This window comes from Melozone crissalis, unplaced genomic scaffold (assembly GCF_028551555.1).
Source record: "Melozone crissalis strain CALT ecotype California unplaced genomic scaffold, PUWL_Pcris_2 ptg000027l_1, whole genome shotgun sequence".
Lineage (NCBI taxonomy): Eukaryota > Metazoa > Chordata > Aves > Passeriformes > Passerellidae > Melozone > Melozone crissalis.
The window spans coordinates 39,794,450-39,820,635 of NW_026535805.1; the positions used below are offsets into that span (position 1 = coordinate 39,794,450).

The 26,186-nt window shown below is 35.6% G+C and overlaps 1 protein-coding gene across 2 annotated transcripts in view; it reads left to right on the forward strand.

The window, feature by feature from the left end:
- Positions 1-26,186, forward strand: part of AHI1 (Abelson helper integration site 1) — an 85,480-nt gene that overhangs the window by 21,639 nt on the left and 37,655 nt on the right. For both annotated transcript variants that reach the window (XM_054280136.1, XM_054280135.1), the window contains exons 13-19: positions 1,255-1,484; positions 2,504-2,607; positions 3,413-3,531; positions 6,508-6,638; positions 7,945-8,085; positions 9,991-10,193; positions 17,827-17,944. In XM_054280136.1, coding sequence (XP_054136111.1) covers positions 1,255-1,484; positions 2,504-2,607; positions 3,413-3,531; positions 6,508-6,638; positions 7,945-8,085; positions 9,991-10,193; positions 17,827-17,944 — 1,046 coding nt within the window. The remainder of the gene's footprint in view (positions 1-1,254; positions 1,485-2,503; positions 2,608-3,412; positions 3,532-6,507; positions 6,639-7,944; positions 8,086-9,990; positions 10,194-17,826; positions 17,945-26,186) is intronic.

Below are 26,186 nucleotides of genomic sequence, written 5' to 3' on the forward strand. Positions count from 1 at the left end.
TTCAGTCATTTATGTTGCCTATGAGAAGGCTGAGCTATTCTTCAATTCTTGAATTTGTGGCAGCAAGTTGAAACTGCAGTAGTCTGCCTCCTTTTCTCTATACTTTGTGCAGTCACTGTATGAGTTATTAGTTCCTGTATTTGTTGTGAGTTGCCTTCAGCTCCTCAAAAAGTCTCAGCACCCCACTGCTTTAAAGTAATTATCAGTTTATTATTTGGATTATCTCAAACTGAGTTCTAAGTTAACATGAAGTTAAATTCATGAACTTCTGTGAATTCTTCTTTATACAGTGTTCTGTGTTATCCTCAAGCCTTCCCAGGCTTTAGTTCCACATTATTTGTGAGCAATGCAGTTTTATTTTGTTAGATAAAAATCATTCTAAAACATAGGTAAACTCCTTGTGACCTTTCTGCATCTAATTGCAGATTAATTGCTGTACTCTAAAGGGTTGCAATTTTGTAATTTAGTCATCTCTGAGTAAGCTTAGAATTCTTCAGCAGCCACCAGATGTGGTTGCCTAACCAGAAGTGGGTGCCACTAAAACCATTCAATAACATTTTGTAACTGAATACTGTGTGTAATGTCCTGCTTACCTGTATTTAGTGATCTGGGTACTGTTTTATTTTTTGTGGACTCATCTTTGGGGGTGGCTCACTAAGAAAATGCATACCATCAAATAGAAACAATAACAAAAATCTGATTTTACATCTGTGGTTGGCAAAGGATAGGAAGTAGATTAATAGTAAGAAGTGAAGTTATGTGATGTAAACATTCTTGAGATCATGATCACTGTGTGGCTGGTAATTATTATTCCAAAATTTTCTGGGATTATATTTCTATTTAGTTGTCCTATATGTTCCTCTGTGGCTTTTCTTGTTATAATATTGTTTTAAATGAATTATACCCAGAAGAGCTTAATTTGGTTGTAACTCCTGAAAGAAGGAAACCAATTCAGTTCATGGAATTCTTTATGAGTATTTGAAAATGAAAAATATATCCATTAAGTGAGTAAGTAGTAATTAATTTTCTTTGAAGACCAAATACTGTGTAAAGTAGTAAATTTTTCTTAATTCTTGTTAGAAAGTACCATGTTAAAGGATTAAATAGAGGTGGAATAAATTGGTGAGATAAACAGGTATTGTTAAGTGTTTGCAAGCATTTGCCTCTAGAACCAGTAGCCAAAAATATGGGCATCAGTTATACCTGTGTGTGACTGCTTTGTACAGTAGAAATTCTAACTTTGTTTCCTTTTAGAATGTGGAAAATAGAAACAAAGGCAGCATCTGCAGTGAGAGTTTTCCCTCATCCTTCATTTGTCTACACTGCCAAGTACCACCCAGTTGCTGACTCGTTGGTTGTGACAGGATGTTACGACTCAGTGATTAGAATCTGGAATGCAAATGTGAAAGAAATCCATGGGCAACTGCTACAGGAGCTTGATGGCCATAAAAGTTTCATCAACACACTTTGTTTTGATGAAGAAGGTATGTAGTTAGTACTGCTTTTACAAATAGTTGTCTTTCCAATTGAAAACCATCTTGAGTGCTACTAGTTTTCTTTACTTCATGGAGACGGTGTATTCTTCTTCGGAAAAAATTATTTACTGGGAGAATGCTGAGACATTGGGGCAGGTTTCCCAGAGAAATTGTGGATGCCCTGTCCCTGAAGGTGTTCAAGGCCGTGTTGGTCTGGGCTTTGTTCTAGTGGAAGGTGTCTCTCCCTGTTTCAGGGAGGTCAGAACTAGATCATTTTTAAGGTCCCTTTCAACCCAAATCAATTGATAAAGAGAACAAGGTGGTAGTAATTAGATTGTGAGAATTTTAGCTCTAAACTGAAGTGGGAAGGTCATGAACTTCTCAATATTGACAGAGAATAGGAAACACGGAGAGAAAGGGACAGAGGTTTGACCGCTGTGAGTCATGTAAATAGATAGGTTGACAGCTGAAAGTGAGGGTTGTACTGAGATGATCTAGTGGAGCAAGAGTCGAAGATGGGTGAAAGTTAAAGCTCGACCTTTTCTAGTATTAGTGACATTCTTAGTAGTTAGGTGGTTCATTTTAGTCACTGGAGTAGGTACTACAAAGAGGAAAGCTGTACTTTTATAAAGAATAAATATTTGTGTTTAAAGAATAAGTGTTGGAAAACATTATTTGTTCTAGTTCAAGGTTCCCTTAATGAATGTATATGTAATCATTGAGCTATCATGTGAAGCTTGTTGAGCTGTAAATGCTCACTTTTTGCTGGTTTTAGAATATGAATAAAAATGAAAAAAATTAAAGATATGTTCTGCACCTCAGTTATTTAATGTATATGCTACATCCAGATTTATGGTATCAGGTTATGTCATCCAATATGAGCAAAATGCATTTGCAATGAGTATATTATAGCAAAAGAGATGGAAGAATTGGTATTTGCCTATTCACAAAAATGAGAGAACAAAAGATTGTTTATTTACTGTGTTGTCTTGTGGGTGGTATTTTACTCATAAGACATTATTTCTCAGGACACCACATGTTCTCAGGAGATAGTTCAGGACTAATAATAGTTTGGGACACACCTGTCAAAGGAAGTTCTCCACACCTTTTTCAACACTGGAAGGTCAATCAGGTAAACAGGTTTCTTAACTAGCATTGTAACTTTTATGTGTACTGTTCCAAATCTAGTAATCTTATTTGAATTAATTTTTTTTGATACATTACCTTTTGTTCAACTGCAGAGGTGTATTTTCTTTAAAAATTGGCATAGAAGAACTGACACAATATTCAGTGATTCACTGACTTAATTTTTTAAAATTGTTTCGCAACTTAATTGGATTGGTCACTGGAGCAGGCTCCCAGGCAGGTGATCACACCACCAAGCCTGAGAAAATTCACAAGTATTTGGACTGTCAAGGTACATGGTGTGATTCTTGGGGCTGTCCGGTGTAGGGCCAGGAGTTTGTCTTTGATGTTCATAGCAGGGCCCTTGCAACTAAGGATGTTGTAGAATTCTGTGATTCTGTATTTTTTTAATATATGTAAAACATGAAAATACTTGAGGTTTGATAAAACTTTTTTAACAGGTAAATACTTTGTTCTCTAGACACAAAAATAAAATAGACCACAGGCCCTAAAAAACACATTTGTTCATACCTTAGAGCCCTGATTTTCAGTCAGCATTTTTGTCATCAGCTTAATTTTTTTAGAAATTCAGAAATTTGAAAATTCAGTCACAACAGAATCTGCCTCATGGTTGTAAAATTTGATGTCTAGGATGTAATGCTTTAATATAGGAACAAACTTTTTCTTTAACCAAATAAAATGAATTGAGTAGCAAAATAGTAATGCAAGAGAAAAATGGGCAATAATGTATAAAAACATGAGTTTTAAATCACAAAGTTATATAATTTTCTGTATTTTCCATTCTTCTGTAGGAAATAAAAGAAAATGATATTAAAGGAACACCAGTAAATCATTTGGAAGTGCATCCAAATGGAAGGCGTTTATTAATCCATGCCAAAGACAGTACCCTGAGAATTATGGATCTCAGAATGTTGGTATTTTTGGTGACGAACGTGTATTTCCTTTATGTTTTAAAATTTACATGGGGAAATAAAATACCACAAAGGTATTGTTTGTGTAGCTGGGGAGAAAAAAGATGTCCTAATAATCAAGGATAGAAATGTTAGGGTTAGGAAATTGTTTCAAAACACTGCTGTGTTACATTTTGGGTGATATTGAGTAAGTCTTTGGGTGATATTGACTAAGTCTTTTAGAGTAGAATATCTAAAATTTCCTAGATTCCTTGGGAGCCTAAAGTGGTATGAAGAATACAATGTTAGTCTTCTAAAGATTGAAATCCCTTTTAAAATGCAATCTGGGCATGAAAAGAACTTGGAAGTGATAATATTTGTGTTGTAGTTTTGCACTTTTAAGACTCTGGGAAGGATATTTTGATAATGAAATGGAAATGATTATCATCATAAATGCTAAAAAATGTAGTGATGTACCTTTTATGGTTTATTAAGCAGGCTGTGAGATAGTTTTGCAGTTTATGATGATTGTTATAAACATGATTTTTTTAATGACAAATGAAAATAGCAAGCAAGAGGACTATAGACTCACTTGAGGTTAATTTTGGAGGGTGACCAGTTCAACCCAACAATCAAATCACAACAGCATGCTAGTCAGAGCCTTATACTATTGGATTTTTAACATCTTGAAGGATGAATATTTTACAGCTTCTGTGAGCAACATGTTGTAGTGTTCATTCACCCTCAAAATAAAATACTTTTTTCTTATTTTTAAACAGAATTAGCTATATTTCAATTGATGGCCATTCCCTCTTGTCCTTTAATTGGGTGGGAGTGAGCAGAGTCTCTTACCAACCACTTACAAATGTAGATAAGATGCACTTGAACATTCTGTTCTGGAAAGTCACATTAAAGATACGAACAACTTTTCTAAAATGTTTCATCCTTAATTTGATAGGTTTCTTTCTGCCCCTTAGTACACAGAAAACCCCTGGAGGTATTTAGTAGATGTGTAGATGTGGCCCTTAGGTATATGGTTTGGTAGTGGATGGGACAGTGCTGTGTTAACAGTTAAAGGTAATGATCTGGAAGGTCATTTTGAAATTAAGCAGTTCTGTTATTGTCCTGGATTGAATGTTTGAGCTAGCTGTGGACTCTACTGTATTACGGTGCACATTTCTCTTTTTCTGTAACTGATAAAATATAATGATCATGCTAGAAGCTGAACTATCCACTCAGTCAAAGGATGAAATTGCTGGATTAAGAGAGGGAACCTGTCGTTTTTTAGGCCAGTGTTCTTCTGTTGCTCCTCTAAAACGTGCAGAAAGTTTTATTTTGAGAGGGAAACATGGGCATGCATATTAATCTTTAAGAAAAGGTTTAATATGGGGTGCAATTTCACAATTATTTTAAGCAAATTTATCCATTGGATGTACAATCTCCTGCAATCTCCCACACCTTTGGCTGTGTATTCCTAGCTTTCCTTTTTTATCATTTCTAGAGGTCTTCTGATGTGGGGTAAGTCAGATCAGTGAGTTGATCCGACTAAAAATTAGCCTACAAATACAAATGATTAATTTTCATTTTATTATCAACTCTTTGATCAAATTTATCTGATAGCTGCCCAAGAGAAGAAATGAGGGAGAGCCTGGGAAAATAAGGGTGGAGAGGACACCACCAGGACTTCTACTTTGACCACAGCCCACAGTTCCATTGACTTTTAAGTCTATCAATAAACCACAGGGTCAGATACCCAGCAGTGATAATTTTACACGTCAGCATTAACTGTTCATTCCCTGCATGAGAAAAGAGGGGGTGGAGGTCACAGATGAACACAATTCATTTTGATTGACAGCTGGTTGCTCTTAACTTTCCTCTTTCAACTTGTTTTTTTTGATCTTTTTGGATAATACTGCTGTCCTGTCACTTAGGTATGTGATCAGGGATTTGGTTTTAGTTCAGCCCTCTCCTTAGGGTTTCATATGAAGGTTAGTTTTACATCTTGCAGGGCTCTTCTCATGACATCTCAGAGATACTATCTTTCTTATTCATACAGCTAAAACTCTTATTTGGGCTAATATGGAACTCTTATTTGAGTTAATATTACTGTTGGATCATCTAGGGTATATTTATTTGGACTATTGTTTGAAATAATTTTCCTGTAATATTAAATGCACTGTACTTCTCCCAGCATACTTTCATTGTTTTTGCAGTAGCAAATGTGAAATAATGCTGTCTTCTGTCCTTGAGGCTATGGTGGCCTATTGCTGTTCTTCTTGCCTTAAATTCTGCATTGTAGTACTGCTGCTGGGTTAGTCTCCATGTTGAACTTCGACATCTTTTTCCACGCTATGCCTCTTTCAAGCTGATTTATCTTCTTTCCATCCTTTTGTGGATTCTCTCTTACTTGATGCAAACAGACTTTGACAGTGGATCATTATTACCGTGCTGACCAATAGTGTTTCACTGAAAAAAGATTAGGATACCTAAGGTGAAAAATAATATCGAACATTTATAGTAAATCAGCATTTTTGTCTGAAATTTGATGATTCTACTGCTGGTTCTACTTTCTGACCAAGGAGACATTAGTCTGAAGAGTGCTGCTGCATAGGTTTAATCATTCAAGCTCAAGAAGCATAATGAAAACTTTTCTAACCGAGCTTGGTGTAATAGTGCTAATTTCCCTGTTTTTTTGCAAAGCCCAGGATCAAGATAGTGCAAATTACTGCATCTCTATCTGTTGTCTAGATCTGAGGGTTTCCTTTTTCTACTGAAAGACAAGGATGTACATTTTTATCTGTACTGTCAGGTGCAGTGTGAAGGTTAGGGAAAATAAAGGGTAAATAAATACTTCACTCTGCAAAAAGTGTGTGCTTGCATATGTATTTGGGATGCAAAGTTTACTGATTTTTCTGAGAAATAGAGGGGGAACTGAGAATTAAGAAGTTACATTGTCTATTCTGAATATATCTTCTATATTTGCAAACTTTCTTTAGCTTGGCGACAAAGAAATATGTAGGTGCCACAAATTACAGAGAAAAGATTCACAGCACCTTAACACCATGTGGTACATTCCTGTTTTCAGGAAGTGAAGATGGAAAGGCTTATGTTTGGAATCCAGAAACAGGTAACTAATCATTTTATGGGCTTAAGCCAAATTGTCAAAGCTGAGGGGGAAAAGATTTTTTTAAGGTTTATCGAAACACTTTTGATATGGAATGAAACTTTGGTAAGATGTTCTTAAATCCTGAAGCTTTAGCTCAACCTTCTAAATAGCTGTTATTAATCTCTGAGATTTAATTCTCTAGAGGAAATTAGTAGGGGTAACATTTGTAATATCCAGCATGACTGGAGAACCTGAGGCCTCAGCTTTTTTTGTACTGCAGCTCTTTACATGTGGTGAGGATCTTAAGATGGAATGCACAAAAATGTTTTAGGTCAGGTAAGTTTTTCTGTTGTGTTGTTTAGATTTGAGAATGAGGCTCTTGTGCTGAACCACTTCATCTCTGTGGTGGGTGGTCAGAGACTGAATATTTTTGGTGTGTGGTATATAAGACTTCACTGTGAATTAGTCCCCAAGCCAAGGAGTTTCAAAATAGCTACCAAAATCTTTCTGAAAAAATGTGACAAAGATGTAGGGCAGAGTTTCTTGTACAGGAGGTAAAAGAGATGAAAATAAGAGCAGAAAGTAGCAGAATACCGTTTTGGATTTGATGACATTATATTCTGTCTGTAATTGTAATTTATATAGTATTTTAAAATAAAAAAAGGTAAATATTTTGAAACTGGCAGGATAACTAACAGTTCTGCTTTGAATTTCTTTCCATGTTTCCAACTATGTTAACTTGAATCTCTGTTGCTACATAATTTGCCTGAAAACTTTTTAAAAAGTACAAAAAGAAAAGGAAGGAGGAACTTTGTTATTCGTATGTTTTTATCAGATTTTGACTTTTGTTTCCACACTGTATTTGCATTTATAGTGCCATCAGCTGAAGAGCTAATTTTATTTATATTTTTAATAATCCTGTCCTCAACTTTCACTCCTGTTATCAGTGTTATATAGCTGAGATCCACAGCTAAGATGCCTATCTTTGTACAATGCAAGCACAAACAAATACTGTGGAACGCCACCTTTCCAGAACATGCTTATCAGAACGAGAGAACTCATCTAACCTGGTGCATCCTCCTCTGGCATTTCCTGCAGCTCTTGCAACAGCACTAACTTTTCTGACTTACTGAATAACTTAAAAGCTTGCAATATTTCATTTGTCTTATGCCAAAATACAACTTTTCAATAAGGAAATTGACTGAAGAACATTTATTTACAGTTGCAAACATTGTGGTAATACAAGATTTAACCAGCTGTTATTCTGCTGTATTGAATGTTTCAAATATTTTTCCATGGCATTAATAAACTTACTTCACTTCTGCAGGAGATCAGGTGGCCATATATTCTGATCTCTCCTTCACATCTCCCCTTCGTGATGTTGCCTTTCATCCACACGAGCACATGGTGTCTTTCTGTGCCTTTGGTCAAAACCATCCAATACTTGTATACATTTATGATTATAAAGGTACAGTACAAATTTTCTTGGTACTCACCTGTATTTTATTTTTAGAAGCAATTTGTTAGTATTTGTACTTCTTTTGAGAGGAAAAGAAAACAGCCATTTGATGATAGTGCATATCTTTTTTTCTGGGAGATACCAAAACTGAATTGAACATGATCCTGCACTACCTGTTCTATGTGATGCTGCTTTAAGCATCAAGCATTTTGGCCCAGCCAAAATCACCAGAGGTCCCTCAGTTTTTTTGTGTTTCCCACTGTGTGATTTTTGCAGCACTTTATCATATATAGGCAGCATTATACAAAAGCCCTTTTTGCAGTATCAAGGTAGATTATGAATCCAGAAAATACAATTATTTGGAAAGCCAATTAGTAGCTTAATTGGAATCTGAGTATTCTGTGCCAGCTATGTTACAAAATACAAAATAATGTTGAGGAGCTGTATGGAAATTGATGAGAGTGTATAGACTTCTGATAAGTAGCTGTTACAGCTGTGATGTCATTATGTCAGAGATATGTTTATTCCCCATGTTATATTGAAGAGGAGATAGTAATAAATGCTAACTTACAATTTTTGGTATACGAAATAAAATTCAGATTGTCCTTCACAGGCTTTATTGATAGTTGTGTTCATATAAGGACATTTTCATCTAGGGAGTTAATGTATTAATATGAATTGTGCAGTAATTTTTTTGTATTAATTATGTTTGCAGGGGACATACATCTGTAAAATTGATCCTGTCTTTATGTACTGGCTTTTTAAGTAACATGTAGTAATAAGATTACTCATATAAAATCTCAGTGTAGATTATCTATTGAATTGGTTAACTTTTACAGGAACATTAAGTGGAATGACTTTGCAATCAATATTCAGTGCCATATTCAATTAAGTAAGATATTGGTATTGTAAAAAACAATATGATTTTTGGGGGTGAAGGGTTTCTTCAGAATTTTTTGATGAGCAGTGAGTCTAAAAAACTTAACGTAGTTGTTTGAAATATATGTATGTGTATATATATATATATATATATATATATATATATATATAGGCATACACATTTAGAGACCACACAGCACAGTTGTAGTTATTTGTGTCTTCTTACTGCCCAGCTTCTAATAATTAGACTTTGCATAGATTGTAGTATTTTTTTTTTTGTATTATTGGTTACTATCTTTTTTTGGTTAAAAGCACTCTTTTTTTTCATTCAGAAAATAGTCATACTGCCACAGTGTTGAAAGAGTTAAACATACAGTAATACTAATTTTAGTCACTCACAATTTTTAAGACACTGACAGCATGTGTTTTAGATACACCAACAGTTTTATTAATGTCCTGGGCAGAACTTTCTTAAAGAGTTCTTCTAACCTTTGTTGGCTTGAGACCATAGTACAAAAAAATTGCAAAAGTCAACTTGTCAGTCATTGTGTCCTGTGCCTGGATAATATGTCTGTCAACTTATGAAGTACTGCTCAGGCATCATAAACTCACTTGAACTAGGCTGGAAAAAAATGTGAAATGTCACCAGCTTGAACTCAGTGCAGGCTTTACAACTTTATTGCCTTTGAAAAATTCCTTTCTCTTCCCACTCTTTCCCCCCCACCAATGCCATATTTCTGTATGAGGAACACTATTGTTTATAAGCAATACAAAAATACCAGTTCTGTATGAGAGATTACTAAACCAAATAACTGAAAGTGTGATATTGTGATCAGAAGAGTTAGGAGGAAAATGGAATAATAAATGGAAATTTTCATGTCACTTTCAGATTTTACCTGTAGTACTGTTGGTACAGTTTTTGATGGCATTTGACTCAAGACATGGCTGGCAAAATGACTGTGATCCTTCCATTTTTTTTTTCCCCATGGCAATGTAAGACTTCACCTGAGACATTAATATTGGTTATTTCTACAGTTGCTCAACAGGAAGCTGAACTTGTAAGAGATCTTAGTTCATCACTTACCACAGCTGCACCAAGGGGGCCACACTTCATTGGCAGTTTTTCTGAAATTCCTGTACAAAAAAACTCAGTGATGTCTCCAGCAGATCAGTTTGTCAGTGTTGCAAGAGCATCAATGAGAATGCAGAAGGTGAAACAAAAACTTGATTCTGTTATGGTAAGTCAAATTTAATTAATTTCAGAAATATAGTCTTCCCATATTCTGGAACTGGTATACTTAAAAAAACACATATGTATTGTCATGGCATCTGGTTTCTAAAGAGAAATGAATGCATCTGTCACTTACACTAATGTAGGTGTAAGTAGCTCTTAAGAGCAAGCATAAAAAAGCTAATTCTGTTTTTCAAGTACTGATGACAAGGGATTTTTTTTTTTGTGCTAGTGCCCATTGCTGTTTGTCCATTTATGTGAAATCAGGGATCTATAGATCATTATGGTTGAGATTCCTATCCACCTTAAAAACTGTATGTGGCATGAATGCTAGGGGTTTTAGGGAGCTGCAGGGCAGGGAGGAGAGCATGTCCTGTGCTGGGCACAGCTGTTTCAAGGCAGCTCATTGAAGGGCAGTATGGAGCAACTGCACAACTGAAACTGGAACCAGACTATGGCACCTCTGAGAAAACAGACTTAAGAATGGTCAGAGCCTACTAGAGACAGGAAACATCACAGCAGAGGAGAAATACAAAGGAAAACTTGTCGGGACGGAAGTGAAGATACAGGAGGAGGGATGCGAGGAGTCATGTGAAATGAGGAGATGTGAAAGAAGACACAGAAGGAGGCAGGAAGGTGATGCAAGAGATTCAAAACAATGCAGAAATGGAAATACTAGGGAAATAACAGAGTAGGCTTGAAGGGAAAGACAGGAGATACACGAGGACATGCAAAACAAAACACACATGATGGTACATTTCTGTCCGTGTTGCAAACAATGGAAGAATCCATGCTGGACAGGTGCAATCCCCAAGGATGTTGGCTGGTGGAGGATCCATATTAAGCAGTTGAAAAGAGCAAGAAAAAAGAAGAGTAAAAAAGAGCAAGTCACTATGCACTAGTCTCATTCTACTGCCCCACCCTTCCACTGCCTTTCCAAGGGGACTGAGTGTAATGTAATGTCAAAATTAAGGAGACTAGGGATTAGAAAGGGGAAAAAAGAGGTGCCTGAAGTGGAGACAGACAAAAAGGGATGAAAAGAGTTTTCTTTGGCTGGGTGTTTTACTCTTTGTCTTGTTTCTCAGTACTCAAATTGGTAATTAAACTTTTGTAATTGGCAATAAATTTAATTAAATTAAATTCCCCAACTTGAGACAATTTTGCATGCAACAAGGATGCAGAATGTTCCTGAATAGCACTGTGAAGTTATAATTACTTTTCACAATGACATGAACCACATTTGAGTTTGCATTTACTGTTTTTCATTTTGAAATACTTTTGAGTGCGTGTAGATTTTTTTTAAATGTAGTTTTAGGTTTTGTCTGCATTAATAAGTAGTGAATCACAAAAGATGCTGATGAGTAGATGAAAGTTGTTGTTGCTGGGGTTGCTGTAACTACTGTCATCATGCTTTGGGGGTTTTACTTTGGATTAGATTTATTCTGGTTCCTTGGCTTTGGCATCCCCATTAGGCCAGAACTTTGAAACTGTCTGGAAGAAAGCTATCCTACAGACCTTCACACAGACCACAGATTTCTGAAGTGTGAACTCCCAGTGATCCCCTTCATGAAACAGCACACGGTAGCTCTCATGGATAACACTAGTATGCTGCTTCTACCTTTCAATTACATGTGGCCTGACACAAGGAAGCAAACCTTGTTTCTACTTTCTGCTCATTCTGTTCTGCTCACCTACAAAGTGAGTGCTGGTGCTGGCAAGTTGTTTATCAGAGAAAGGCACAACATGGAGAGAATGGAGCGTGTAGCCTTGTGTCTGGGACAAGTATTCCAGGAAGATACTCCAGGATAAATTTTTACTGTTCTGGATGTGTGGCCATATGAAGAAAATGATGGGGTTAGGGAGTTTATGAGAACCTTTATCATTGCAACTCTTTAGTCCCAGATTAACCAGTAGTTCTGGACTGTGGAAGACAAATCTGGTTTAGCAGAAGCATCTACAAGTTCCATGTTCCTGTGTGACTAGGTAAAATAGATAAGCCTACAACTGTGTTTGAAAGAATAACTTTCAGCCACTGGAGTTTTGTAACACTAGATTTCCATTGACTAGTTTGGAATGAGTCAGTCCACTGTGAGCAGAGTAATGATCAGTGCTTTTGACAGCATCCTCCAAGCCCTCTAGCCACGTGGGAGAGGTCAAAAAGTTCATCCGAGTTTTCTCCCTGTGTGAATTTCCAAACAGTACAGGATGGTGGTTTAAAGAATGGACATCCAGTTTGATATCTGTCACATAGCAGTAGTGATTATAAACACTGAGAGTGCTTCCTTGCAGGACTTTATGACCCACTGAGATATGGGGGAGGAGATTTCTTTGAAAGGAGTCTTGATGCTGATCTTTTCAGTGATCCAACATGAGACTCAGGTGACAGCGGTAGATACTTTTCAAGCTGGGATGGGATAATTTTTTGCATGTGTCTGCAGTATTGCCTGCCTGATTATCACATTTTGTACAGCCCCAGAGTAAAATATACAACATAAAACTTCAAATTTCTATTAATTTGTAATTGGGAATTAGTTTTTAATGTGTATGCAATTCCCTTTCCCATATGAGATATGATGCATGTATGTAAGTACTGGCTTTGCTGGAAGGCTTATCAGAGTTGCATGCTCACATGAATGGTTTGCTAAAGTGTTTGTCAAAGTAGAACTCTTAAAAGTGGCCACTCAGCCACATGTGTGAGAATGTGCTAATATTTCTGGGAACAGACGAATGAAAATGGAGAAAGACGAAACCACACGTAAGGTGGCTTGCTGCACTGTGGTCGAGTTGGAACATTAAAAATCCAAATGAGAACACAGGTGTGTTACCTTGTATGTATTTCACAGAATCATAGAATATGTTGAATTGGAAGGAACCTCCAGAGATCAAGTCCACCTCCTGGCACTGCACAGAACCAACCCCAAGAGTCACACCATGTGCCCAAGAACATTGTTCGAATACTTCTTGAACTCTGTCAGGCTGGTGATGTGACCACTTCTCCGGGAAGCCTGTTGCAGTACCCAACCACCCTCTGAGTGAAAAAATTTTTCCTCATATTCAACCTAAACTTTCCCTGACACAACTTGAGGCCATTCCCTTGGGCCCTGTCACTGGTCACCCCAGAGAAGAGAACAGTGTCTGCGCCTTCTCTTCCCCTTGTGAGGAGGCTGTAACTGCACTGAGGTCTCCCCTTCTCAGGCTGAACAGACAAAGTGACCTCAGCCACTCCTGGTACAGCTTCTCCTACTGGCCCTTCACCATCGTTGTTTCTGTCCTTTGGACACTCTCTAATAGTTTAATGTCTTTCTTACATTGCGGCACCTGAAACTGCGCAAGGCATTCAAGGTGAGGCCGCCCCAGCGCAGAGTAATCCTGGTCTTTGGGTCATGTTTGCATGCCCTTGTCACAGACATGTGGGAAATACCATGTTGGGACAAGCATGGTGGCAGCACACCTTGCAGACCTGGCCTAAGGTCACACCTGGAGTCATGTTTTATGAGACAAATGTGCTGGAACAGACAAATAGCAAATCTGCCACCGTGGGTGTCTCTGGTTTTCACACGTGTCAACTTAACAGCATACTGAATTTAAAACTGAAAAATTTAAAACTTTAGAACTTTAAAACTTAACACCTACTGGATTTAAAACTAACCTTAAAGTGTAGAGTTTAGAGTTCTGTGACTTAGATACGGATTGGAAAATGTACTGTCAATACATTACATTTGGGTTAAGCTAGATAGAGAATACTCTGATCCCATATAAGATTGGGTTCTTTGTCTTATGACCCATGCCCCCTTTCCAGGTCCTGTTAGAGCCAATAATTTTTTTTTATTTTTGTTTTTCTTCCTTTTACCTAAACTTGAACCTTAACAACTTATAGATAAAGTTTCTTCTCTTCTGCAGCATTGCCATTCTTAGCCCAGAAATTAGAACCAAGAGTTGACTATTGTGCTAAAGCTTTAGCAATTCACAAAAGCTAAGACGTTTTGATACAAATGTAAAAATTAATTTCTGTATGAAACCAGAATGCAGAATTAACTTCATTTCCAAATAGAGAAATTACAGAGTAGTGAATCTTTGCAGCGTTATTTGTCTCTACCTCAAGGAACTAATACTAATGCATGATTCTGTTAATGGAGGTTTTTGATAGGAAAACATTTAACTCATCTCTGGCTCTTGGAAGTGCTTATAAGAGTTTTTCATTCAATGTTACTATTTATGTTTTTTTAGTTTCACTTCCATCTAGGAGTAAAAAAAACCAGTTCGTAACTGTCCATAACAAAGGGATGATATATGTTGTGTAGGTATGGAGAGAAGAGCTTTCTTTGAAGGTGTAGTATTCTAGCTCTGAAATTCGCGTTTTAGATGTCTGACACCTTTGTGGCACTTACAAATAGCATCTGTAAATACTCTGTAGTACTAGTCTTGGAATCAATTACATGTTGGCTGCTTTATCTCTCAATATCTGCTTTTGCCACATTGTCAGGTCTTAGAGCATTCGATTTTTTTGTCTCATGCAATTCACTTGTAATGTGAAAACTAGTTTCAGTGAAAGTGTGTATTTGCATAATTTGCATAGAGCTGCCCTAACCCAGAAAAGAAAATGCAAATCATCTTTCTTTAAGCCTGGCAAAAATTACATGGGTATCTTGATTGTGATGGAAACAATAAGAATGTTTTAACTCTTAGTTTTGCTCAATTTACAGTAGTAGTAAACTCTGTCTCTGATAAAGCTGTGGTTCATGCATGAAGAAAGCAGAGCCTGTTGTGAAAAATAAGTAAATTCATGGTTGGCTATCTTAGCCAGCTTTGCTCATTGTTATGAAGATATTTAGCAATGATTTCCCACAGCCTGTATTTAAAAAAAAAAAGTAATTTGGTTCTGTGAATAGTCTTATGTCTGCTTGTTGTAGGATAATTATTTTTCATAGAACAGTGTACTTCACCTGGAAGCAGTTGTGCTTGAATCACAATTCCTCACTTATTAGCTGAGTGCTTCCCATTTCTGTTACAATATTGTGACTTTTTTTCCTCCTTGGGCCTCTTAGAGATTTAAATAATACTTAAGAACTAGTGGCACAAAGGTCATTAAAACTCTGGTTTTGTCTCTGCTTTGGATGGGCAGTCTTTTATTGCTCACCTGAATTCAGCTTCACTGCCATCAAGGGGATAAGTATCAAGTATAAATCACTTCCTGTAAGACTACTTAAAACTTAGTTTTTAATATCTTTTTTATTAAAAAGGTTTTCCTCTTGTTTTTAAGGCCTTGGACAGAAAGGAAGTACTCTAATGGAACTTAGGCTGCATTTTAGAACAGGTGATTTTCTTAAATCCTCAGGACTGCACATTCAGCCCTGTCTTCTGTGTGTCTTGCTGCATTTTATTTCAAAGCACACTATTTAGCAGGTATACAGCTGGAAAATAAAGAGAAGTGAATTAAGTGTTGCACAGGAATAATTTACATAGAGTTCCAAATCCCTGGTATAATTTGTTCAAGGACCAGAATCAATACAAGCTTAGCTTTATAATTCTTCCTTCCAGGATGAACTGGGGAGGCATCTATTAAGTGTTAGTTTTCAATAGTTTGTTCTGTCCTGTTAAACTTGATTTCCAAAGGCCAGTATATTCAACCTTTCTTCATTTCCTGGTGTTATCTCAAATCTAATTTTTGATAGTAAATTTGAAAGAGAGTTCCATTAAAGTATTTGACTGGAAAGCCTCTGTTTGTCTTGTGGTGTACTGTGCACTTAGCAATAAATTCATGCAAAGGGGAGATCTTCTCATTTATCTAGGGAAAAAGGCTCTCCCTAGAGTTTACAGTGGATTAAAGAAGATGAAATACTGGAAGCTGAGATCAAAACATTTGCAGAACAGATTATTTTTTCTGTATTTGAGTAAATATGTATGCTAATGGCTTTCCACCATTCTTTTGTATAAGGGAAAACTTTATATTAATGAAGCTTGCTTGCATATGTAAATGTAAGAAAAGCAGATTGCTTTTATTGTTGCAGTTGTTCAGAAAAACAGGCCTCCATTCTGATAACATTTCCCACCTACTGCTTACTAGCATTCATTTAGATTTGTATACTGTAGTAAAATCTAGTAGGTTTAATGCTTTTTTGAAATCATGTTCAATGAATTAATCTGATTTTCTATCTTACTTTTTCTTTCTGTCAGCTTTGGCGTATAGTCATTACAGTTGTGCACTTTTGCTGCAAGATTCCTTGTTAGTCAAAGATAATTTTTGCTATAAACTTTCCACATTATAATGAAATCCATATTCCTGCACAAAAACCAGACACATTAAGATGGTCAGGTGTAGTGGTGCAGAGGATTTGGTGGCAGATACTCTCTGGCCCAGTCAAGTAATTCAACACACATTTTTATTGCTAAATTACCTGCATTTCAGATAATTTGCCAGTACGCAAATACTATGCATTATTGAATTGAATAATAAATATTGAATTAGAGAAAGAATAGTTATATAAAATATGTCATTTTTGAGATAGTTAAACCCAAGTGAATGGTGATTGTCTCCTTTCTTTAAACGGAATTTACAATGCAGTAGTTTGAAAACTCGCAAGATATCACTGGCCAACCACTTATGTTTAAGGTTCTGATCCTGAGTTTACTGAGGCCAGAGGTAGTACTTTACTAACTGGGAAATTTTAGTTGGATTGAGTAGCCTTATGCTTTTATTCTATATGATGAAATAGGCTTGACTTTTAAAAGGGTCAAGAATTATGTTATGTAAATAACTCTAATGAATTTTAGCATATGAATACCTTGCTTGAGGAAAGTTACAAATATTTTATTCAAGGCCTGTTTTTCTTCTGCCTTGGCTTTGGTGTATTAAGGCAGTGAAAATATATTTAACAAACAGTAAAATTCTCATTTGGATCAACCAAAAACTTGAGAAAATTAATTTTTTTTTCATAGACTGTATTGGATAATATTACAAGAGTAAAGTTCGAGAAGGGCTTTTCTTTTGTAATAGTTGTGTGTGTGTGTGTATATATATATATATATATATATATATATATATATATATATATATATAAAGTCCATAGGAAAATGGATTTTAACAACATTGTCTTTGTTGCTATGGAGATTAGGACTGGAATTATATTATGTGTGATTTAAAAGTAGGAAGTGCCTGGGATTTGGTGTTTATTGCTTTACAGAGATCAGTTCTGTGCTAGGATTGGTTTAAGATTTTTTTTCCTATAGTGGAGTATCTATTCATGGATGTAGTGTAGTTTGAGTACTCAAAAATGAGAAATTATTTTACACTTATAAGTTTATGAGCATATATACGTCTTGTTATGTTTATACATGAAGATGCAACAAAATGCTGGTTCTGACAATTCTGTTTCATTGTTTGCACTGCTTGAGACTTAGTATTCATATATAAACACACAATTGAGTTTGTTGCTGTGCCAGTAATTTTTCCAAGTCTGTATCTCCAAATACTAAGAAAAAAATAAATATTTAAGTTGTTAGTCTTCATCGACTTGAGCTTTAATTTTTTTTCCTGGAATTTAATAGTTATTTACAGTAAACACATATTTCTCTTCTAGCTATTGCATCAGTAAGTGACCAGGAAATGACACTTCACTTTCTGATTTGTCTTCCTATTACAGGCAAACTCAAATCTCTTGCTTCCTGCACCATCATCTCTGTCACCACACTCCAAGCTAAGGCTGTCGGGTGCTCTGAGTCTTCCACTGAATCCTCTGTATTCTTTCACTGCTGAAAGTGGTAAGTTTCTTTATTTCTTCACTCTTTGTACAGAAGGGGTGATAACTTCTATGAGAATTTTTTTATTTTCTGCCTTTTAAAATTTTGTTGTGCAGCTCTTTCAGGGACTAACCCAGTTTTGTTATATGTGATACTGTTTAAGTCCAGTGTGATACAGTCCAATGCTGATGCATGTTTCTTTGTAAAATTTTTCTTTATTTAAGCTGTACACCTATTTATTAGTGCTGTAAATTCATAGAAGAGGATGAGATTGCTAGCTTTTCTTAATTTAATATTTTGATAATATTTGAATGCTTACTGAAGTATCTTAAACATGGGCATTCAAAAAGAAGAGGATTTAAAAGCATATATACTACTACAAAACCTTAGTGCTTGATAGTCTATTTGCAGTTGTTTTTAATCTATTTTTAGATTTTTTTTTCCCCTAAAGATATTTTATATTGAAAGATTTGGAGAAAAAGGTAAGCAATGCAATTATGTACATTTGTGATGCTTACTTTGCTAATATCATCTGTTTCATTGATAATCACAGTATTTAATAATAAAATTTATAATTTCATGCCATTTTTTTCTGGGCACCTGTAAAATAAGACAGAAAATTGGCACCTTAATTTCAAAGTGTTTTTGTTTTGTATCCTTGAGAGGAGTAAAAAGAATTCCAGAGGGAGGGTGGAATATATAATGAAATAAAAACACATAATAGAGATTTAAAATGTAGATAGTAAAGATAGGAATAATCTCTATAATTATATAGAATTATCTCCTAAAGGCAGATAATTTTTTTCGCAAATGAAGTTATGATTACTTTTTCTGAGCAACTGGGGAAATGGTCCTTAGCATGGTCTAAAAGATAGACCACTGGTCTCAGAATCACTTTTAGTCACTAATTCACAATGCAAATGGCCATACACCAATTAGCTTCGGTATTTTTATTGTCTACCTAAACAAAAGAGCTTGGAACCATAATAATATTCATCTGTTGCTAATGGATGCATGTTATTTCCACTGTGAATCTCACAGAGGCAGTAGAACACATATGCTTACAAATTTTGAACACTTAAAGTAAGTGGACTAACCCTTTGAAGAACATTAACATATGCTTTTAAATTGTTCTCCATGGCTATTCCTAGTATTGCTTAAACCAAGTAATTCTATTTTCTTGAATTTCAGTTTTTGCAGAAGCACAGATAAAAATGTTGATGGTGACTTCCTAAGTAGCATGAGGGAACATAGGTGTATGTTACAGCTGTGTATGAACACTCTCAGTGTTTTTGTTTCCAAAGCTGATCTCTACTTCCAAGATGATCCACAGGTACAGGAAAGTATTTATACCAGGGAAGCATAGTAAAATAGGAAACATAGTTAAGAAAAAGCCATGTGAACAGGAATATTTTTAAGGGAAAGCAACCATAAAAATACTAATGGGCCACAATTAAAATACATTTTTCTGTGAGAAAATGTTTTAAAATTGTGAATTACTTCTCTGTCGTTTTGTGGGTCTCCAGGTTGTTCTATTGTGGTAGACTTGTTTTTAGTGAAACATGAAAAAGATTTACTTATCTATTTCATCGTTCCCCATTGGTTATAAACTGTGAAGATAAGTGCTGGTTTTCATAGGTCCTAACTGCCAGATAAATTTTGCTTTTGAATAATAGATAATCTGTACTTAAATGTTTCTATTGATTTATTGAGTGTGCTGTGAGGACAGAACCTTTATTTTCTGTGTTGGTTTTATATACAAAATATATTTTCATTTTGTACTTATTTTAATTGGGATGTTGCATTGTTAGCAATGGCCTGTACTAGAGATCCAGCAGATGGTTCCATATTCCTGAAGGTTATGTTGACAGTTCAGTTCTGTCACCTTTTACTGTGCATTTAGTGCTTCTTAAAGCAAAATGCAGAATTCCCATTTACATGTGTTAAGCTCTGTTAGCAGTATATTTAACCATGTAACTGGTGTATGTGCATGCTCTAATAGTTTGGTAAGGTGGTAGCCGATATCTTGTAGTATGGGGAGTGTAGCAGCCTGAATATATGCAGCCCTTTCTTTTTAAAAGACAATTTAATGTCTCAGTCTTGCCTGAGGTAGGAAGCAGTGGAAAAGCAGTGTTTCCATCTGTGTGCTATATGGGCAGTAGCAGTAATACAGCAGATCTTTCCTGACGTTTAAATCTTTTCATATCCAGATACATTTGCAGAATTAGCTGTTTGTGGCTTTGTAATATAATACTTCAAATAAAAATAATGTTCACCGCTATGGCTTTCAAATATGTGTGTTCATTTTGACAAATGGGTTCTGTATACCCAGACATATCGTGTGTTTTGGCTTTTCTTCAAGCGCATAATTTCACAGATTTATAGATTTTAACAAAGCCCCAGCCTTATTCTGCTATTTATTCTATTTCCCCACTTCCCTCAAGAATAGTTAGCTCATGGATGCCAAGGCAGGACTGCCTTTGTTTCCAACCAGTTTGCTCTAAATAAAGTAATTAATTGTTTAATTATCTGATAGAGAGCTTCAGTATCTTTCTCAATGACAGAATATTCTTTATGTGAGATGAGTAAAGACAAGATCATGATATTATTGACCATGGAGCTCAACCCTCCTCCTTAAAGTGGATTCACCTAGAGCTCAGTGACTGTATCCATTTGGGTTTTGAATATCTGTAAGGATGGAGACTCTAAACCATCTCTGGACAACCTATTGCAATATTTGATGGTTCTCACATGAAAGGATTTTTAATTATGTTGAAATTATGTTTTGTGTATTTCAGTCTGCTTTGGTACATGGGATTATTTCTCCCCTAGTTCAGGACTTGGCATTTCCCATTGTTGAGCTTCCAGAGGTTCTTGTTGGCCCATTTGTGTGCATTGTCAAGGCGCCTCTGAATGGCAGCATGTTCCTCTGCTGTATCAGCTCCTCCTCCCAGATTTTTCTCATCTGCAAATTCACTGAGGATGCACTCAGTCCTGTCATCCAGGTCATTAATGGAGAGGTTCAAGTGTGGACACCAGTACTGACCTGTGGACTGCACCACTGGTCTAAAGTCTCCAGTTAGGTTTCATGTGAGTGGTTACAAGCCTCTAAACTCTCCAACTCAGCCAACTTCCAGTCCGCTGCACTGTCTGTTTTACACAGTGCCCACCTGAGCTGTTCATCTGTGGAAATGTTATGGGGGACAGTATTGAAAGTCTTGCCAAATTCAAAGTTAACAACATCTACTGCTTTCCCATTGATTCTGTGCAGCGCTGTGCAAGAGAGAGTTTGGTCAAGAGTGTGGTTAGAATTACTAGAAAAACATAATGAATTTTGTCAAGTAGTAATTAGCAAATAAGTGCCACAAAGCAGGTACAACATGGATCCACTTATTTTTATGTGTTATTATGTATAAAGCACTTAATTAGAGACATTTCATCAGATTTAAGAGAATTAGTTAAAGAAAATGTGTGTTGTGTGCCTTCCTCTTACAAAGTTTGTTTAAAATTTGAGGGAAAGGCATGGAATTTAGATTTTCTTACTGTCTGTCATGACGACCTGTTTGCTGAAATTTTTCATCAGGATTGTGACTCATTTTACCACATCAGAATAATTTTTGTGTCTGCCTCAGTATATTTGTACCTGTGCTCATAACAATGTCAGTAATTTTAAAAAGTCTGCTAGATGTTTGTCTTTGGAGAAAGTCATCCCCTTTGGGTTTTACATTTGTAGTTTAGATTCACAAAGTCTTATGGGTGTTTAGTACTGTCAAGAATCTGTCCCTAGAGGTATGTGATATTTAAGGTTGCTGAACTTCTGTTCTTCTTCCTTTGCTTTCCCTTTTTTTTTTTTTTCTTACCTTGGAAATGCAATTTGATTGAGATCTGTCTTTGATAGTCAGAATTGAGGTTTTACTGTGCCTGTGCTGTATAGCCCTGGCTATGCTCATGCTTAGAGCCAGTTTTATCATACGTGGCCTGTAGTGCTGTTCTGCAGCAATGTATTGTAGCATTATCCAGAACTTTGTCTTAAACATTCCTGTCTCTTTCTTCTCATATCCTCCTCTTTCATAACATCTTCCAGGATGACCCATTTCCTAGTTGTTATTTTTTTAACAAATAGAGAAGTAGCAAAAACTCCAGATTTTCAATTGCTCATTCTAGCTCACAGACATTAAAATCCCCTCTGGAAAATTTTATTTCCCTTTACTCCTTAAGACTGTGAGTATCTTTGGACAGTGAAATCACCTTCCTATGAGACACTGTTTTGGAGGTCTGTGGCATGCCATGAAAGAAATATCTGGCATCTTTGGGTTTTATTCAACAGTGATTTTTCAGTAACTACCATAATGTTCAGGACATGCTTTCTAAAATAAGTTTTAGTTTTCATGTCATTGTAATTAACAGTGACCCTAATTGTTAATTATGTGGGAGATTGAAGCTTGACTATAAATACTACACAGATCTGTTCACTGAAATTTGGACTTCAATAAAACCAGTTAATTAAACTTGCTCTTAAAAATTAATTACGTATGTGCTAGAAACGTGATGGTTCTTGTATCTTTAAAGAAAATCTCAAAAACAAAAAACACAACATTTTGGCAGGGTTGAGAACAATTAGAAATTTTCTCTCCATTAACACAACTGACAGTCAAAGGTGTTTTCCACCTATATAAAGGGAAAGCTTCAAAGCACTCTTTATTACTCTCTAAAAAAATTAACAAAACTGACTTCATATTTAAGTCCTCTGTTACATTTGATAGTCTATTTAAAACTGCTTATTTCAGTCCCAAGCAGATGGTGAAATAGATTTCTACATAAAGATATCAGAAATATTAATGCATCAGTTAAATGTTCTTAAAATACTTGTTTTGTTCTTGGGGTTTTTTTTTAGAATCAGAAAAAGGAGGTACAATTTTGCTACACCAAGTAGCAAAATTCACATTGTGGAGAGATGCTGCAGAAATGCATGTCAAAAGTTGCAGTCTCATATGTATGTTAAATCATTTATTCCCCCCCCCAATATTTCATACTTTCTCCCCAACTCTGTAACATCTATCCTTCAGTACTGCAACAGCCCTGAAGGAATTGGATGGACTTGTTTGGGTTTTTTGGTAGCTATATGCCTTTCACATAATTTTGTGCCACTCAAGGAAGCATCTCTACAGAAAGCTTGTTCAGTGTTGCCTTATTCTTTTCATCTCTTACTGAGAAACTCTTAGGGGAAATAAGACTTACACAAGGTGTAATTGAACATGTATCAAATGAACAATTGAATTCAATTTTGTTAGTCTAATAACTTATTTTTTTCTAATTTTAGAATTATCATTAACAAAATATTCCAAACAGATACTAAAAAACAACAAGAGTATATATTAATAGAAGAGTGCATGTATGTGAACTATATAGTCCAAGTATAGGATGAAGTACAGTATTTGTAGTACCTCATTAAAAAGGTGATTGAAAGACAGAAGATGACTAAAAGAAGCCATGTGGTACAGGCGGCAGCATTGCCATCTTCCTTGCACTACTGTGCTGGAAATATGTAATTTTAGGGTGGGGGAATGTTTCTGTTTAGAGGGAGTGCCCTTTGGAGAAATCAAGCAAATTGAATGGCACATGGATCACTGAAAACATACTTTTTTTTGTTCCTAGCATATTTGTGTTAATATTGTGTTTTAACAAATCATATTTTAACATAGGAGTGAAATATCTTCCTATCCAGTTTTTAAGAGAAATGTCTTGAGTATGTATAAAAGACTTCTTGCTAAGACTATAAACACAAGAAAATAACTAAATTTTGTTTTGAAAGAATATTGGGTATATCTGTTCCTTGTTGAATTGTAATGTATGCTGCCTCATTAGCTTGCCCAGCAGCTTCATTTAGATTTGCCGAGATGGTGAAAGCAATTAAGCTAGCAGGGCTGCACAGATCAGAGCTATGGAAATGCTGCAGCAATTTGTCATAATGTCTAAGTTCCATTGACATTTTTCTTTTTATCCCCACATCCTAAAATTAGGGCAGAAACGTTATGGTGAAGAGAACCAAATACACACCTAAAACTGGTTCAGAACCCACACTATTAGTTGAAAGTGGTGCGAGTGTAGTACAATCTGCTACAGGTCATGACAGGGAACTAATTTTACTTTATTTTTTATTTATGAAAAACTTACAAAAGGGAAGTAGGTAATGTATAATAATTTCACTAAGTTTCTCAATTGCATTAGCATTGGTGAGTCTGCTGGCCTTTTTTTGTGTTATTGATTGAGAAAATAATGAAGTGATGTTATGAGGCCTGTGCAAAATTGTTTAGTAGTCTTTTCATTGTTTGCCTGATCTGTTTATCTTTTCCGTTTATTCTTGCTACTATTACTCCCTCCTTCTTCTACAGAGGAAGAAATGCAAATTCCCCCTTCACTAAGGGATATTCCTAGTGGCCTTGATCAGACAGTCCAGTGAGCAAAATATGTTTTGATAGCACTCTGCTACCCATGGAGTCTGGGGCTGGACAGAAATGCAGAACGCTTTCAGTGTGTGCTATAGAGGTGCTGCCAACATAGGAAGTGATGCATGAGAATAAATGCTTGTGGAGTGGTTAGCTTCCTGCAAGCTGCAATCTGCTGCTAGTAGATTGTGTCATGTGTTTGAAAAAGGGGAATGTGCATCATGATGAAAGAAATAAGTGCCTAGTACTTGTCTCTCACTTTGCAGTTATATTTCTATGGTCTTATGCAGTTTGCTGTCTTCCTGCTCTGTCACATATCTGAAGAACTAATTCTTCCTGACACACTTTTCACAAATTTAAACTTCAAAAAATTCTTAAGAGGACTGTTCTTATATTTTTATGGGGATGGATTTTTTGAAAATGTGATCCTTTTCATTTAATTATTCTAATGGGACACTGATGCCAAAAAGCTTAAGAATTTTGCCTAGTAGTTTCTTTTACATTCTTAAATGTAGAAATGTGAGTTGCTTTCTGTTATTGCAATAAATATGTTATTGCTACTTTGAAGAATTCTCACATTTTCTGTAATTTGTAGGATGTAATTGATTTTAACTCTGTGACTGGATCAAGACAGCATCAACTGTATGCTTTCTTTCTTTTAGAAACTGAATTACTTAAACATCCCCACTGCCACTTGGTCCTAAATAATAGATAGCAATAAGGATGGCAATAATGCAGAATACTAGCACATAGTTTTTGAATATATTATTCTGTTGTGAGATTTTTTTTCCTCCTATTAACCAAAGGTAAACATACCTTTACAGTCATTACAAGCCTTTGTTTTAACTAAAGATTACTGCATAGTCACTGAGTATTTATTATAATTAATTGAGTTTTAGATCCAGTTAATGGATTTTCTCTTTATTTTTTAAAAGTTGGTAGGAGAACTCAGTAGAGAGAAATCACCAGCTCAACACCACAGATCAGCTCTCAGCAAGTGTCAACTGATGTAATTACACTGATGTTTGCTAAGTATTCTTACCATAAGCAGAAGAGCATTAAGTCTAAAGTACTTTTTTTATATATATCTGTTTATTTGAATGGGAACTCCCCTGGGGAAAATGATCATTCATTTTAAGATATTCATGTCTCTCACTTTGACTTAAGGGAAATGTGTAAGAGAAGGGAGAAAGAAAGAAAATAAAACTTTTTTCTTTATTATTTGTTTATAACGCTATGGAAGAACTGAAAAATACAGCTTACAGATATTTTTCTCAAAGTTAGTTTTCTTTTAAAGCAATAGGAATATCTATCACAAGATGTTATTGTTATTTTTTATACCTCCTTTTATAACCTCTTTGGCTATACCATTTACATTTTGAAGTAGCTGTGACTCAGTTTCTTCAGTGCAAATAGATTACAAAGGCTCATGATGTTCCAGCTTACAGCTGACTTTGGCAGTAAATAAAAATCAAGAGTATCGGGACACGCCTGTGCCTTCATCATGGCTTACAGGCAGCTCAGGCCGTTCTGCAGGAGAAGGGGCTTCCTCAGAGCTCTGTTACCCTACTGTGCTGCCCACATCATTGGACAGAGTTCTGGCTCAAGCCACAAATACAGGACCTTGTCTTATGGTAGAAGAGCTGGGTGTTTACATTTAAAAAATGAATCGTAAAAATTATTTTTTAATTTGAAAACATAAATTTTATAAATTGATTCATCTAACCACAAAAATGTTCCAATAGAATAGTAAAGACAGAGAGACATAACCATTAACATTAATGACAGTCTAGTTCTTCTATTGTAAAAGGTTGCTT